Source organism: Esox lucius, chromosome 15 (genome assembly GCF_011004845.1).
Source record: "Esox lucius isolate fEsoLuc1 chromosome 15, fEsoLuc1.pri, whole genome shotgun sequence".
NCBI classification, from domain to species: Eukaryota; Metazoa; Chordata; class Actinopteri; order Esociformes; family Esocidae; genus Esox; species Esox lucius.
Window position 1 is genome coordinate 9,950,429 of NC_047583.1, and position 15,505 is coordinate 9,965,933.

Sequence of the window (15,505 nt, forward strand, 5' to 3'; positions counted from 1 at the left end):
GTAACCTGGTACTTTCACCTCTACTTACTGCATAACTAAAATCAACCCAGACACAGAGAACAGAAGTGTGAGAGAAAGGATGAGGTAGGGAGAGAAAAGGGATGGGGAAGACAAAGAGAGCTAGTAAGAGAGAAAGGATCTGGTTGAAAGAGAGAGAGAGAGAGAGCAAGAGATAGGAGGGAAACGTGGGGGGTAGGCAGGAAGAGAGCAAAACTGAAAACAACCAGAAAAACAAAGAGAGAGACAGACAGAGCGAGAAAGAGAGAGAGAGAGGAGATTACATTTACACATACTCAAATACAGTGAGTCATCAGATGAGATCTAATGGAGTCCAGAGATCAGAAGAAGGCCATCATTACCTCCTTGAACTTTCAGGCCTTTCTGTTCCCCTGACTGCGTCATATTAGGACACATTCAGGTCTTCCCGTTCCTCTGCGTCACATTAGGATAGATGGGGTTGATACACCAAGTCTGTGTCGTGTCTGATTCATCCCTTTCAACAGGCCACAACTTCTCCTTACATTAGTGGGGGCGTATTTTTACACTGGTAAAGAAATGTAAAGTCACAGTACATAATGAGGACTGCTTCACTGATCTACGGCTGTACATGAAATACATCACAGTTTCAAACAACAGGAACACACATGCGTGTGTGAATACACTAGAGGGCCATGTCCATACCTTCCTGTTTCGCTGTTCCTAAGCAATAAACATAACATGTTTATTTCAGAATGCTTACAAGTTACAACTGAATTCCCTTTACGGAAGCTGGCATACAGTAACACTAAAAAGCACAAGCAACAAAAAAAAGAACTAAATGCAGGGATGGACAACCCAGCTCTTAATGTTAAACAACAATCTAAAAAGGCTACTCTTACTCGATCCACACCTGCCACGGCTGTAGCCAAGAAGCTGGATCTTGCTTTTATATTGCAAGTTAGCAAACCGAGTGCATAGTCGGTCCCTGGAATGCATTTTAGAAAGCAGGAGATATTGATTGCAGATGGAGACAGGCCATGCTTTGCATGGCAAATGTCCCCCCATTAAAATACCATCTCTGGATAATGAATGTGAAGTCAGTAGGCCCGTTATTCCTTATCGCTCATTCCGTCTCTCTGCCCGGTGCGTTCCCGTTGGCGGGCCAGTTGGGCTCTCACGTCGTAGCCACCACCTCCCCTTGTAAGTCACACAGAAGGAACGACGGTCACCCAGGTGCCTCTCCAGAGGGAGGAGGTGATCGTGACGCAAAGTACCGTCACGCAGTCATCATTACCACATTACACAGATAGAAGGGCAATGTCGCTTATGGGAAATGAGAATTGGTGTGGCATTTGCGTTTTAATATGAGCCCGCTGTGAAAGTGGGTGTTCCTTTTGGCTGCTCTCTTATCTGACATGTTGTTATAATTTTTTTTCCCTTTTTATCTTATACTAGAGGGTGGGGTCAGTCTGCTTATGATCTTGGAGAACCCACCAATTCAAATGTCACTGTAATCTTCAAATCTTCAAGAGCGTCCGTAATGTCCTCACTCACTGTCTGGACAGGTTAGCCATTAAAATACACTGTCACTGTTTAACCATTTATCCTTAAACTTCATTCCCCCAGAAAGACAACACATACGGCCAGGGTTTGGAAACCCTGTTCCTGAAGCGCAACAGGCACCCGTGGGTTTTGGTTCCAACCTGGCGCGCACACCTCACCAACCGGGCTAATCGTTCTGCTCTACGACTGTCTAAACACACCGAGACCTCCAGGCCAGTTAAATCAAAACCCACAAAGCCAATGCGGCACTCCAGGATCGCGGTAGTGCGGCCCTTGATACAGTACAATTCCATTTAACAGGCAGCTCCGGCAGTGAGGCCAGGAGTACCCGGGTTTTAAAAATAGTCTGCTTTAGCTGGGGCTCCAAGGCTCCAAGGTGGGAGGGACCGTACATACTGCCGTTACTTACTCACGAGCCTACCCACAGATGTCACCATGCCGGCCTTTTCTGACAACATAAGCTGTCCTGCTACGGCCGCTGCAGAACAGCCAGTGGCCAAATTGGTTGCGAGAGCTTGTTCCCAGGGGCCACCAGGAGGTTCCCAGCGAGTCAGACCTGGTCATTCCAGCCGTACGTACCTTTATGGTAGTAGGGCTTCTTCATCCCGTCGTGGAGGCGGGCCTTGCGCTCCTCTCCGAAACCGTGCCGCGAATGGTGCTCGCCATGGTGATCGCCGTGGTGGTGATGGTACCGCACCCCGTCCCGCCTCGCCGCCTCGGCAGCCATCTTGTCCCTCGTGGCCTTGGCCCGCTCGGACTCCATGGCGATGGCCTTTTCGAGCAAAGACAAGTTTCCCTTGGTCATGTCAAACACCTCCTCCGAGCGGTCCGATGTAACCGACCGCGTGTCCTCGTCCCGGTCATGAATGTGGTTGTGGTAGGGGTCGTCCTGGGCGCAGCTGGAGAAGGCCTTGGAGCGTGGGCTCAGCTGCTCCTCCAGCTTCATCAGGTTGACCATGTCGGAGTAGTTCCTTTCCAGGGCGCGCCTCTCCTCCTGGCTCTGCTGGAGGTCCCCGTACCCAGGCGGGTGCGAGTGGGAGTTGGGGTGCGGATGGGGGAGCTGCCCCTGCATGTCCCCGCTGCCAGGGTGGCTTTGCTGGGGGAGGCCTGAGGCCAAGCGATCGGCCGGCTGGGTTTCGCTCAGTTTGCGGGCCAGATCGAAGCACTGGTTCCTCAGACACTCCAGGCTGCTTAGACACACTTCCTCATCGCTCTCCTCCAGTCCGTTGGAAGGTTTACCCTGACTGCTGCCCACTCCAGGACCTCCGCCGCGGCTCCCATCCCCGTTCTCCCCAGTCCCGTCCTCATAGTCGCCTCCCTCCACGCTGTCGGAGAGCACCGCCCCGTGGCCCTGGGCCAGCAGCTTCAGAGAGTCCACCGTCTCCCTCACCACGTCACTGTCCACATCCAGGGTCAACTCGCCCTTCGTCTGACCTCCGCCCCCACCCTGCTCGTCCTCCTCGTCCTCCTCATCTTCCTCCTCCTCATCTTCCTCCTCCTCCTCCTCGTCCTCGTCCTCCTCTTCCTCCGCGCTGTTGGAGGAGTTGCTGTTCATTTCGGACTCGGTCATGGCGCGGTAGGCGGCGTCCTCAGCGATCTTCCCCAGGTTGAGCAGGGACTTGGCCACCAGCTCGTCGTAGTTCTCATACTCGTCATTGTTGTTATCGTCCTTCTCCCCTGACGTGCCGGATTTGGGATGACCGCCTCCACCGCCGTTCATCTGATCATCCTCTGCACAGGAAAAAAACAAAAAACAAATGCATGGTAATCTCATTCCACTCATTCTATTTAACGGGTAAATCAGATTTCTGTGCTTGGTCAGTTTAAATTGGATAAGGAACTCTTTGCGTTCCTCAATAATGTACTTTCAGGGTCCTAACAGCAGCCGGTAAACTGAATTTTGAATCAGCACAGGAAGTGGGATAAAGTAGTTTGGAAATTTCCATAGAGATGCTTTGGATGTACATTCCCGAAATTGAGGTACAACGCATCCCAGTAATGTGGATTCACTGTGTCACAACAACATGCCGGCCAGGGCTGCCAGCTGAGGGCTACAGGATGTAACTGGCAAAAAGCAACACACTTTTCATTTAGACACATTTTGGCGCCGCAGAAGACCTTCAACTCGAATCAGCATGCTTCATGTTACACTGTACATTGATTGTCTCCAGTAATGTGCCATTACACTGACTGAATTAACACATCCACCTACATCCACTCTCTATTCTCCTCATTGCGGAAGGCAATTCTTGTCCAATCAACAGGATCTTTAGAATGTTTTTCATTGGCTAATTGATTCTGCCAGACAAGCTACTAAAGGTTGCTGAACCTCTCCTGTCAGTAATGCGAAGCAGCCACTCTCTGGATCACTTCCAATCTGCCCTCTCACATCCCCCTCCCCCAACCAAACCATCAAGAGGGCATACAATTTGTGATACCCAACACGCCAGCGGCCTGGATGGAAATAATAAATGTGACTTTGATTACTAGAGGGAGTAAGAAAATCGGCTGACAAAACACTAGTGAGGTGTAGATCATTACAGTGAAATATTATTTCTCCCCAGATTCAAAGGCACGCTGTTTTTTCCCAATACACGTGTGTGTGTGTGTGTGTGTGTGTGTGGGTGTGTGTTTGTGTGAACAAGAATATTTCATAAAATAGAGATCAAAGATGAAGAAAATTATTTTGTGCATTAATGTAGTCATTAATGCACAAATAAACACACATATAAATGAATATTTCAGATACCTTACACGCAAACAGAAAACACGAACACGCACAACCACACAACAAATCGACACACCAAGACAAACTGCGATTTGAATCGCAAATTCACATCTCTGTCGAAAGGATTCAGACATGAAAATATAGAGACTCATGGCTACAGGAACCAGGGTCTCAATGGCGCCCAGCTGTGCGTGACCACTGACACAGAGCAGTGCCTCATTATAGTTGCCTTGGTATCAGACAGGCGTTTAAAATCTGGAGGCCACAGCCTTCAAGGAAGTCTCCAAAAATGACAGATCTGCACAGTTCAGGTGATAGAGGGGCTGGCATTTAAAGACTTTGTCTGCTCCACGAAGCGATCAATTTGGCAGCCAATTTCCATGATGAGCACCTCCCCCTGGCCTCCTCCAAAACAGCAATGTCTGGCGCACTTTGGTACATCAGAAAACACAATTATCAGCATCAGAACAGGCTCGCCTTGCAGCAGAATCTTTGGAAATGTTCCCTGGGGCCCGAGGCCAGTCCACTTCTGCCACACCTGCACCTGCCTGATAGTGATTTCCCCAACACTGGATGAGGTGTTTCATCATGGATGACAGAAGCCTCCAGGACCACACAGGGGTCTGCCACCACTTTACCAGAGGCGGTCATCGGCGTACTGTGCATGTCAGTGGGTATCCATCTAAAACTCACCCCAGTCAGGTTGCACAGGTCACTGAGGTCTGGCCTGTCCGATCACACTGCAAAACCTGCCCTGTCCAGTATTCCACTGGTTTTCCCCCTGAAGCCAAGAACCTTTTCCTCAGTGTCTTACAGCCAGTGGGACCTTTCTCCAGGGAGGCTCACTGTTGCATTGTAATGTTTAGCATTTTCAGTAGGTGGGCCAGTCTGGTAGCAGCGCACCCCGGTATTTTAAAGGTATTTGTTCAGGGACTTTATGATTTATTGTTACAAAAATGTGGCGAAACCCAGAGGTGTGCAGTAGGTCGAACTTGGCCCCATGCCATAGAAGTTCACTGACATACATGGTCATCAGAGGCAGCCGCTCAGCCACACTAGGCCAAGTGTAATTATCATTAAGACTTAACAAGAACAAAGAATGTTTGTTGTATATGTTTAAAGTGGCTGTCTATTAAATATCTTACACTGAAAAGTTTAAAAGAAGAAACAAGTTTTACTACTGTATACTGTATGCAAAATAAGCTGGACAGCAGTCTATCAGCGGTCTACTTGCATGTATATCGTGTAAGACTGGTACACGACCACAAATTCTGTTGTTGGGGTACGCCCGCACAATTCCAACACAGAGAACTTTTTTACTTAATTACTCTGTTTCAGTACAACTTTTTCACTCATTTGTTAAGTAACAGAGTTCATGGGAATCTGGAAATATTGGGCATTTATTCATTTGGGGGGTTATGTGAAATCTAGGCTAGAGCCACCTGTCTCATGGTCTCCAGTGTCATGACCACAGGCAGCAGTGAACTGATAGTCTCTAGATTGGGTTGAATACTCATGGCCAAGCTCCTCAACCTGGACCAGAAAACACTACACCATTAGCATCAGGCGGTTTGCAGGTAAGCAGAGTGGTAGATGCACCATAACACCAAGGATAAGACGAAAACACAGTACTTACTTTAAAGTATTATTCATCTGATCATGTAGATCCAAAGCATGAAGAAAGAGATGGCTCCTGGACCAAAGAAAAGGGAATTGTCTAAAGCTACCTGGAACCTGGGGTTCCCTGGGGTTCAGGGAAAAGGAGGCAGTTCCCTTGAGGCCGGTCACTTCGGTACACATTATGGGAGTAGGCGCTCTGACTGCGGGGACACCTAAAACACAATTAAACCAAGCCTTTAAGGCAAATAAAGGCTCAAGCCTAAATGGAAGCCCCTATCCGGGGGATATAATCATGGCTCAGCACTCTTGTCCCCTTCATCAGACTGAGGGAAATCTTACGCTTATCAAAAAAAACAAGCTTTCCTTGTGTAAATATTTTCCCAAATGTTTTTCGACACTGGCTTCACTGTCCACTTAGGAAAGCTTTACTCACTCCGCCGGGCATTGTTATTGGAAATGTTTTCCTACATACTGCTGGTCCTTACTGTTACGCTCAGTGGGAAACTGGGAATGGTTAAGTCAGCCGCGTCTCACCGATAGCTTGTAGTTAGTAGAACATGGTTCTTACGCCAGTGATGTGTGTTTTGTTTCCCATGGGGATAATGTACAATAATATATGCCCTCCATACTGTAAGTCACCCTGGATTAGAGCCGCTGCTAATTGACAACAATGTAAATATATTCTCTCAAGGGCACTGACCATTACACTTTCATACTTGGAGTTTAACATGAAGATGTACTCCCAATATATAGCTAAGCCATTGTTTTAACATATTCCAACTAGCTTTCAATTGTTTGTAGTTGTTTATTTTTGCCGGACCGTGCGAGCAGAGCTGGCCAAGAAGAGCGAATGTCTCTTACTGAGGGACTGACTGACTAACTACCCCTTGTTAAATAGTGTAGTGGTTAGAGAAGCAGACTACAAACCCAGAGGTCCTGCGTTTGAGCCTCATCATTGTAAATCAGGATTTATTCAGGATAGACAAAACCTTTGCTGGCTACAACCCTCAGTAGCTACGTTATAGTAAGTCTAAAATACAACTGTTTACGGTTACATTGCGACTATTTCTGGTGGATTTCCGAATAAAGCATCTGTGCATGCTTTTTGGGATAATATAGGCTTGATCACAATCCCTTGGCAAGTAAAGGAGTAGGGGTTTCCATGATTCTCTCTTCTTTTCACTTGATGAAAAAGTCAGTTATCGTCACCTATATTGATAGTTATTGTATCAATGTCAATCACATATGAAAGAAAAACGAACATTTTCATTGCCATGAAATGAAATAGTTTTGGCAGTGTAAAGTTAATCTTCAGTCTCGTTAGCAACTGCTTAATTCTTATGAGTATTCCAAGCAGTAAGTTAGTAGATACTAGTAAGCCTGTTACTGACTAATACGATGTGAAAACGGCCAGTGGCAAAATGATATACAGTTCATAGATGCTATTTGTGGTGGAGGTAAACGTTAACCAGTTTAACACAACGCACAAAGAAAGTGAAATATTTTACACAATTCACAATGAAAGTGAAATATTCAAACTTGGTGTGATGTCAATGTGTGACAATTGATCTAATGTCAGGATGCTATACTAACACCTAGCAAACATGTAGTTTTTGGTGAAGTGATTAAAGACAAAGCCTCTCATCTGGGAGACCCAGATTTGAATCCAGTGAGGGCAACTGGGCAACATGACTTCTGATTGCGGCCGGGCTGAACCAGCCTTTTCTGGTTTTCTATTCCCATCTCTTTCTATTAAGGGAAGTTGTTCAGGTTGCTACACAGGAAGTTGTTCAGGGTGCTACTTAAGAAAGGAAGTTGTTCAGGGTGCTACACAGGAAGTTGTTCACGGTGCTACACAGGAAGTTGTTTATGGTGCAAGTTGTGTTGTCACAAAAATAAACTCCAGGACCTTAAATGTGGAATTCTAAGCAAAAGCATGACTAAACAAGTTCCCTTTATCCATGTTATGTTTGTCTTTTTTAGTACATTTCTAAAGAACATAGTAGTAATGGCAAATTTCTCTTTAATTTCATATCATGTAATAATTATTTTTTCCAATATGAAATGGATAAATGATCAGTGGTATGATCATTTAAAAGCAATTCCATAATATAGAAACAACAAATTAAGGGCACCAACTTCAGAAGTCTCATAAATAACACAATGTGATCCAGTTGCCTTGTTCTTTGAAAGCACAGTCGGAAAAGCCTACACATTATTGTACCTTCTCAGGATGATATAACACTTGTTTTCTTCAGAAGACTTTCCTTATGAGTCTGGAATTGTTTCTATTTATGTTGTCACAATTGCAGCCGATACCCTGCAAATTCTGGCCAGCAGCCAGTCTGTCATGAACTGGGGCCGGCATAGACTTGGCCGCTAAGAAAAGGTTGTTAGAATTTATTTTTGCCACCACAAGGCACATCTGTACCAAAAGCATCCAAAACATAATGAGACCTTTACTGCATCAACTATGGCAGTTAAAACGGATGTCGGTAATGTTACATCCGTAAATGATCACCTTTTGGTACTGAGCGGCAGAACTCTTGTTGAGCTTGCACAGCCGTTCACTGTTCTCTCTCTCTCTCTGTGTGTGATAGGGACTATTTCAATAAGATAAAGATCAAAGGTGTTAACATGAAGTAGGAAATACTTTAAGCTCACATATTCGCCAATGCACAAATAAACACACAAGCATTAATGCATTGAGACCAAATTGAGATTTAAATACATGAACACAAATATAGAACACATAAACATGCACAACCATTCAACAAATCAACTCACACACAGACACACACACCCTCACACACACACACACACACACACACTCAAAACTAATGAGAGGAAGACAATATTTAGGGTGTTTGGCTGAGGGCTTTGGACCGTGGAGCGAGAGAACAGTCACGACTGACCGGGCGCACATTTTGACAGGGGAACACTTTCTTACAGTATTCTACCCTTAGCTATAGGCTGCCAAAGTTTTAATTTTTGATGGTTTAAAACATGGCTCAGAAAAACCAATTTGAAGAGCAATCAAGGTGCACAAAGAGGATAGGGAAGTGAAACAGATTGAATGAGGAACCAGGAGATTGAGCTGCTCCATATTGACTTGGATTAGCAATGCAGCAGGAGTAGCAGCGTGGCAGCAGTTGTCCAATATCCACGAGAACGCAGAGAGCCGCCATAACGAGGCCACCCCTATTGCAGCTCGCTGATTGGAATCTGATCTGCTGCCGCAGCCGTCTTGAGGGATACGTGAGAGATGTTAGCAACGCATATGGAGATGACTTATCTGCATTTCAGAAGAAGAGTAAGAACGGAGAAGAAAATAAAGTTTTGATTTCATTCAGCTTTTTTAACTCAGCATAGAACCGTGGTTTAAGATGATGAATAGAATCCCAGGATGCTAGAACACCCAGTGGAATTTATTAGGTTTGGCTCCTTGGCCAAGAAAAAAAAAAAGTTTTTCTTGACATGGGAAGATTCTTACATTAAATGTTGTAAACTAGTAAGTAGTGAGTCACAAATACATAATGCAACTGTCAAAATAAAAAGCACTATCAAGAAATATATGCATATAGTTTCAAAAACATATGTCAAAATCCAAAAACAAATAATGAGCCGTTAACCAAAACAAAGGATGATTAGCAAATTAATGTAAGACTTTTTTTTTTATGTTCAAACATACTTTTGTGAATGTTACAGCATTTGTTAGCTGCATTATTGATTATTTGTCAGCCTTTTTATAGATTATTTGCATACAGAATCCAGATTAGGACCTTCTTAGTTCTGGTAATGCTTAATCACCAGAAACCCTATATGTTAAAAGTGTATTTTCAAAACAACACAGCACATAATTACTTGTATAAATAAAGTGTTGGGTAGTAAGTATGATTTATGTTTACACATTTTACAATTAGCACAACTTTAGGCTGCATGTTGTTGATTTCTACAGCTCACAGCAATACGTGAACTTTAATTTGGAAACAATCAAGACAAACACTGACTTTGAACATTGGTGGACGGAAGTCGTTTGCAGGTAAGTCTTAAGTTTCCATCACCCAGTGAGTAAACTGAATATTTGCAGACTTTCTACTCAAAACAATCCAGCTGAACATTGACTTTGGACATTGGCAGATGGAAGTCGGTTGCAGGTGAGCTTCAAGTTTTCATCACCCAGTCAGCAAATACCAATTTTCCGAGTCTTTCTACTCAATCAAGTCACCTGATGGACAACGTAATCTAGCCGAGGCTGAGATGAGCCAACAATGTTACCGCACGCCAGGGGTATTTAAAAAAAGTAACAAACTACCTACACATTGAGCAAAGTTGACTAGTGTAGCAACGTCTTGATAGAAATTTGACTCTGTACGCCTTCACCAATAGGATGAGACAGACGAGGTAGGCAGACACACACATTAACACATCTAATAGAACGTTAGCACAACAGACTGCACCGAAGACAGTTAACACCCCCTTCACAAACCTCTCTAACTCCTTGTGAGCACCAGTTTAAACTGGACTTGATGGCTCCAAATTCGAGAAGAACCTGCTAAATGTATCGTTTGGTAACATCATGCGGCAGAGACCAGACAGGGACAAGGACCTTCTCACGTCTCAGACACATCCGAAGCCGACACACCCAGTGGGCAAAATATTTTCTACGAAATGCTTTTGCTGTCTTCTTAACCAGAAAGATGTATTTTCAATGCCTTGTGCTTAAATTGCAGGCTACTGTCTTGTCCGCCTATAGAGGGTTTTGACATCAGTTGGTTTGTTGAAGGTCATAGGGAAGTGGGTTTCCTATCCAGCATAACTAAGGGAAGCCATATCTACTGAGTCCGTGTGAAAAACATTGCCAGCTCTGCTTTTTGCCTGTGACTGAGAATGCTAAGCTAAGGGCAAATGGCCCAAACGCACTTCAAATTACAATGCTGCTCCTGGAAAATTAGCCTTTGCTGCCAAACCATCTTTCTATTCTAGATGATAGATGAATGGCGTTTGATGTAGCATAACAAATTCTGTTTCAGGTACACTGTAGGTTGGAAAAATCACATGTTCAAACAAACAAATAAATGAACCAGTCAACCGGATTAAACAAACAAAGATCAAAGGATATGAACGGAATAATACATTCCCAGTTTGAGAATAGGCTTGGGATTTCCTTTGTATGTTGTTAGCTGTGTAAAATAGTATCACGTTTCTATTCCCAGTATGCTGATGAAAGTGTCACTGCATGCAGTCATTGTATTACTATACTGTACATAATATTCTGCACATACAGTATATATATATATATATATATATATATATATATATATATATATATATATATATATATATATATACACACACATATATATAAACCAATCAGCCATAACATTATGACCACCTGCCTTATATTGTGTAGGTCCCACTTTTGCCGCCAAAACAGCCCTGACCCATCGAGGCATGGACTCCACTAGACCTCTGAAGGTGTGCTGTGGTATCTGACACCAAGACGTTAGCAGCAGATCCTTTAAGTCCTGTAGGTTGTAAGGTGGGGCCTCCATGGATCGGACCTGTTTGTCCAGCACATCCCACAGATGCTCGATTGGATTGAGATCTGGGGAATTTGGAGGCCAAGTCAACACCTTGAACTCGTGGTTGTGCTCCTCAAACCATTCCTGAACCATTTTTGCTTTGTGGCAGTGTGCATCATCCTGCTGAAAGAGGCCAATGTCATCAGGGAATACCGTTGCCATGAAAGGGTGCACATGGTCTGCAACAATGATCAGGTATGTGGTACGTGTCAAAGTAACATCCACATGAATGGCAGGATCCAAGGTTTCGCGGCAGAACATCCTTCCCATAGTGCATCCTGGTGCCACATGTTCTTCAGGTAAGCGATGCACACGCACCCGGCCATCCACGTGATGTAAAAGGAAATGTGATTCATCAGACCGGGCCACCTTCTTCCATTGCTCCTGGTCCAGTTCAGTAGCTCACATGCCCATTGTAGGTGCTTTCGGCAATGGACAAGGGTCAGCATGGACACCCTGACTGGTCTGCAGCTACGCAGCCCCTTATGCAACAAACTGTGATACACTGTGTGTTCTGACACCTTTCTATCAGTACCAGCCTTTACTTTTTCAGCAACTTGAGTTACAGTAGATTGTCTGTTGGATCGGACCACACGGGCCAGCCTTCGCTCCTCACGTGACCCTGTGGCCGGTTCACTACTACTCCTTTCTTGGATCACTTTTGATAGGTACTGACCACCGCAGACCGGGAACACCCCACAGGGGCCACAATTTTGGAGATGCTCAGACTCAGTTGTCTAGCCATCACAATTTGGCCCTTGTTAAAGTCACTCAGATCCTTATGCTTTTTTTCTGCCTCTAACACATCAACTTTGAGGACAGAATGTTCACTTGCTGCCTAATATATCCCACCCACTGACAGGTTCCATGATAACGTCAGTCTTATTCTCTTCACCTGTCAGTGGTCATAATGTTATGGCTGATGGGTGTATCAGTGTTATTCTCTTCACCTGTCAGTGGTCATAATGTTATGGCTGATGGGTGTATCAGTGTTATTCTCTTCACCTGTCAGTGGTCATAATGTTATGGCTGATGGGTGTATCAGTGTTATTCTCTTCACCTGTCAGTGGTCATAATGTTATGGCTGATGGGTGTATCAGTGTTATTCTCTTCACCTGTCAGTGGTCATAATGTTATGGCTGATGGGTGTATCAGTGTTATTCTCTTCACCTGTCAGTGGTCATAATGTTATGGCTGATGGGTGTATCAGTGTTATTCTCTTCACCTGTCAGTGGTCATAATGTTATGGCTGATCGGTGAATATGCATATATAGACACGCACACACAAACAAACACATACACACACAATGAAACTCTCTGCAACATACACCATAACAACTTTGACATAAACATTATTTTGAATATTATGTGTTAGTGTAAAAGAAGAGTAAATAAAGACAGACCGTGTCTTGGTGTAAAAGAGGAGTAAATAAAGACAGACCGTGTCTTGGTGTAACAGAGGAGTAAATAAAGATAGACTGCGTCTTGGTGTAACAGAGGAGTAAATAAAGACAGACCGTGTCTTGGTGTAACAGAGGAGTCAATTAAGACATCTCACCTTGGCCTTGACTCTGGTCATCATACTCCTCCTCATACTCCTCCTCCTCCTCCTCTGCTTCCTCTTCTACTCCAACCTCCTCTTCTACTCCCTCCTCCTCCTCTTGTTCTACCTCTTCGTCCTGGCCATCTCCCTCTCCTCTCTCCACCTCCCCTTCATCCTGTTCCATCTGTTCCTCATTGTCCTCTGAATACCCCTGCTCTTCATCATCCTCTACCTCCTCGTCTTCCTCATCGCAGTCGTCCTCCTCGCCCTCCTCCACCTCCTCTCTGTCATCCACCTCCTCCATCTCCTCTGTCCCGTCTGTCTGGTAGCTCTCCTCCATAGCGGAGTCCATGTGAGCTACGAGGGGTCTCTTCTTGGGGTCCGCCTCCAGGGGGTCCGTTAGGGGTTCCGGCACCTCCAGAGTTTCCAGAGACTGTCTGTCCACTGTCTTCCTCTTCTTGGCCAGGGGGCAGCCGTACACACTGCAGGGGACAGATAAGACAGTGGCCATTAGCCGTTAGCCACCCGACCCAAGCCACCATCTCTTTGGCTTAGTGGCCGCCGGCTGGCCAAGCTAATACAATACACTGGCTCTGGTGTCTGTCTGTGTCACTGGGCCAGTACGCAGGCCAGCAGGCGACTCAGAGATTAAAACAAATTTGGAGAAAACCATTCAAAACACAATAAAACCCAAAGGTGCAATATGCAGCTGATTGTTTGGTCGCTGTCTTGCTGCAGAAACCCTGTTTGACAGGCCTGGTCTTTGTGCCACTACCGACAACAGACAACGTAAAGTTGTCAGAGCTCTCATCGGCCCATAATCACTTACTATTGTATAATTACATTCTAATTGTCCTAATTTGCTGGGTTTACGATTACAGCATTATTAAGGACAGAAAGAGGATTTCTTAGATAAATAATGAGAAATCTAGATTATCGTCCAGAAACAATTGTTTGTTTTAGCTACCTTGGACAGACCCTGTTGTAGTGGCTGAAGTGAAATGGGTAACTGTAGACATTTTTTATAGGATGGTCAATGGGATAAGAGAATAATTGTAGGGATAATTAATTGAATCCTGCTGAGACATCCTGTGTTGAAACTGTATTCTCCTGGACGCCTTGGCAGCAGGGGACACAATTTAATGGGATAACCAGATAATCTGTGTATTCGCCCAGACTATTGATCACAGGACCCTAATCCTTTTCACTCGAAACCATCCAAAGTCTAGGGGCAGTATACATCTGTGTGTGTGTGTGTGTGTGTGTCGATGCATGTGTGTGTGGAAGCGCGTGTGTGTGTGGATGCGTGTGTGTGTGTGTGGACGCGTGTGTGGGTAGATGCGTGTGTGTGTGGATGCGTGTGTGTGTGTTTGTGTGTGCAGATGTGTGTGTGTGTGTGGATTCGTGTGTGTGTGGATGTGTGCGTGTGTGTGTGTATGTGTTTGCCGCTCTATCAAATAAAAGTTAGCCTTTTGCATCATTAATCAAGCGTTGGAGGCAGATCGGCCCTGAGGGCGGAAATGATTTGATTGGTTGACTCTGGAGCTTATGTCTCAACCCTGAAGTAGGTTGGAGCTTATGTCTCCCAAGTAAACACACTGTTAAAAGTTAAAAAGTAAATTGGTTAAGATAGGGGTTTGGTTAGGGTAAAGGGTTATTGTCCAGGGTTGGGTTTAGAGCAGAAACAATCACTAGCCCTGATCAAATGTCATCTCTGAGCCTGCAGACTGTTTGAAATGCCAGCTCTGCCCATAGCATTGAGGCAACCAATCAAATCATTTCTGCCTTTGGGCCAAATCTGCCTCCAGAACATGATTCAACACGATAAACGTCGACCTGCCCTTCAAACAAACCACACAGACAAGGTCCCATTGAGACCAGTGCAACTACGTGTTTTGGGTGCCGAGCGGGAAAGCGGTCCACGCCGGTGGGTAAAAGAGTCAGGCATGCTTCAGGTATGCTTAGTCAGAGGCCAGTGAGCTGTGAAATGTCCCCGATTCCCCTTCACACCAGTCTAGAGTGTTTATCCCTCCTCACTCAGCTCAGAATAGGCCCTAATGTGAACAAATAGACTGCATCAGGCAACAGGAGTGGAGGAGTGAAATTATATCAGCGGTATTTATAGTTGACGGAGGCGTTCTGTGTTGAATGTCTCCGAGCGGATGTGGCAAGTTACTCGACTCAAGGTCAGGGGTCGCTGCTAATACACAAGCCTTGTTTCTTAAGTTGGCAGGGGGGGTGGGGTAATTTGTCTCATTGCGCTATGTCCACATCAGCACTGCACACTACAATCAAGAACGAACTAACAGACTAGACCTGTTTCTCTCTCCCTCTCTTTCTCTTTGTTCCACGTAAACAGGCACACGCGCGAAAACACATGCGCCTGCGCAAACGCCATTCCGCACAGGCCCAAAACGTCCAGGCGTCCATCACTCAGTCGCCGTCAGGCCGGGGCCAGCCGACAGCCTCAATCTCAACAGGACCGGG

General features: G+C 45.2%; 1 protein-coding gene across 10 annotated transcripts in view; it reads right to left on the minus strand.

The window, feature by feature from the left end:
- The window catches only part of myt1lb (myelin transcription factor 1-like, b), a 103,933-nt gene that overhangs the window by 29,238 nt on the left and 59,190 nt on the right, over positions 1 to 15,505 (minus strand). For all 10 annotated transcript variants that reach the window (XM_010879128.4, XM_010879136.3, XM_010879135.3 and 7 more), the window contains exons 6-7: positions 13,034 to 13,500; positions 2,122 to 3,273 (exon numbers count right to left, since the gene is read on the minus strand). In XM_010879128.4, the coding sequence (XP_010877430.2) occupies positions 2,122 to 3,273; positions 13,034 to 13,500 (1,619 nt within the window). The remainder of the gene's footprint in view (positions 1 to 2,121; positions 3,274 to 13,033; positions 13,501 to 15,505) is intronic.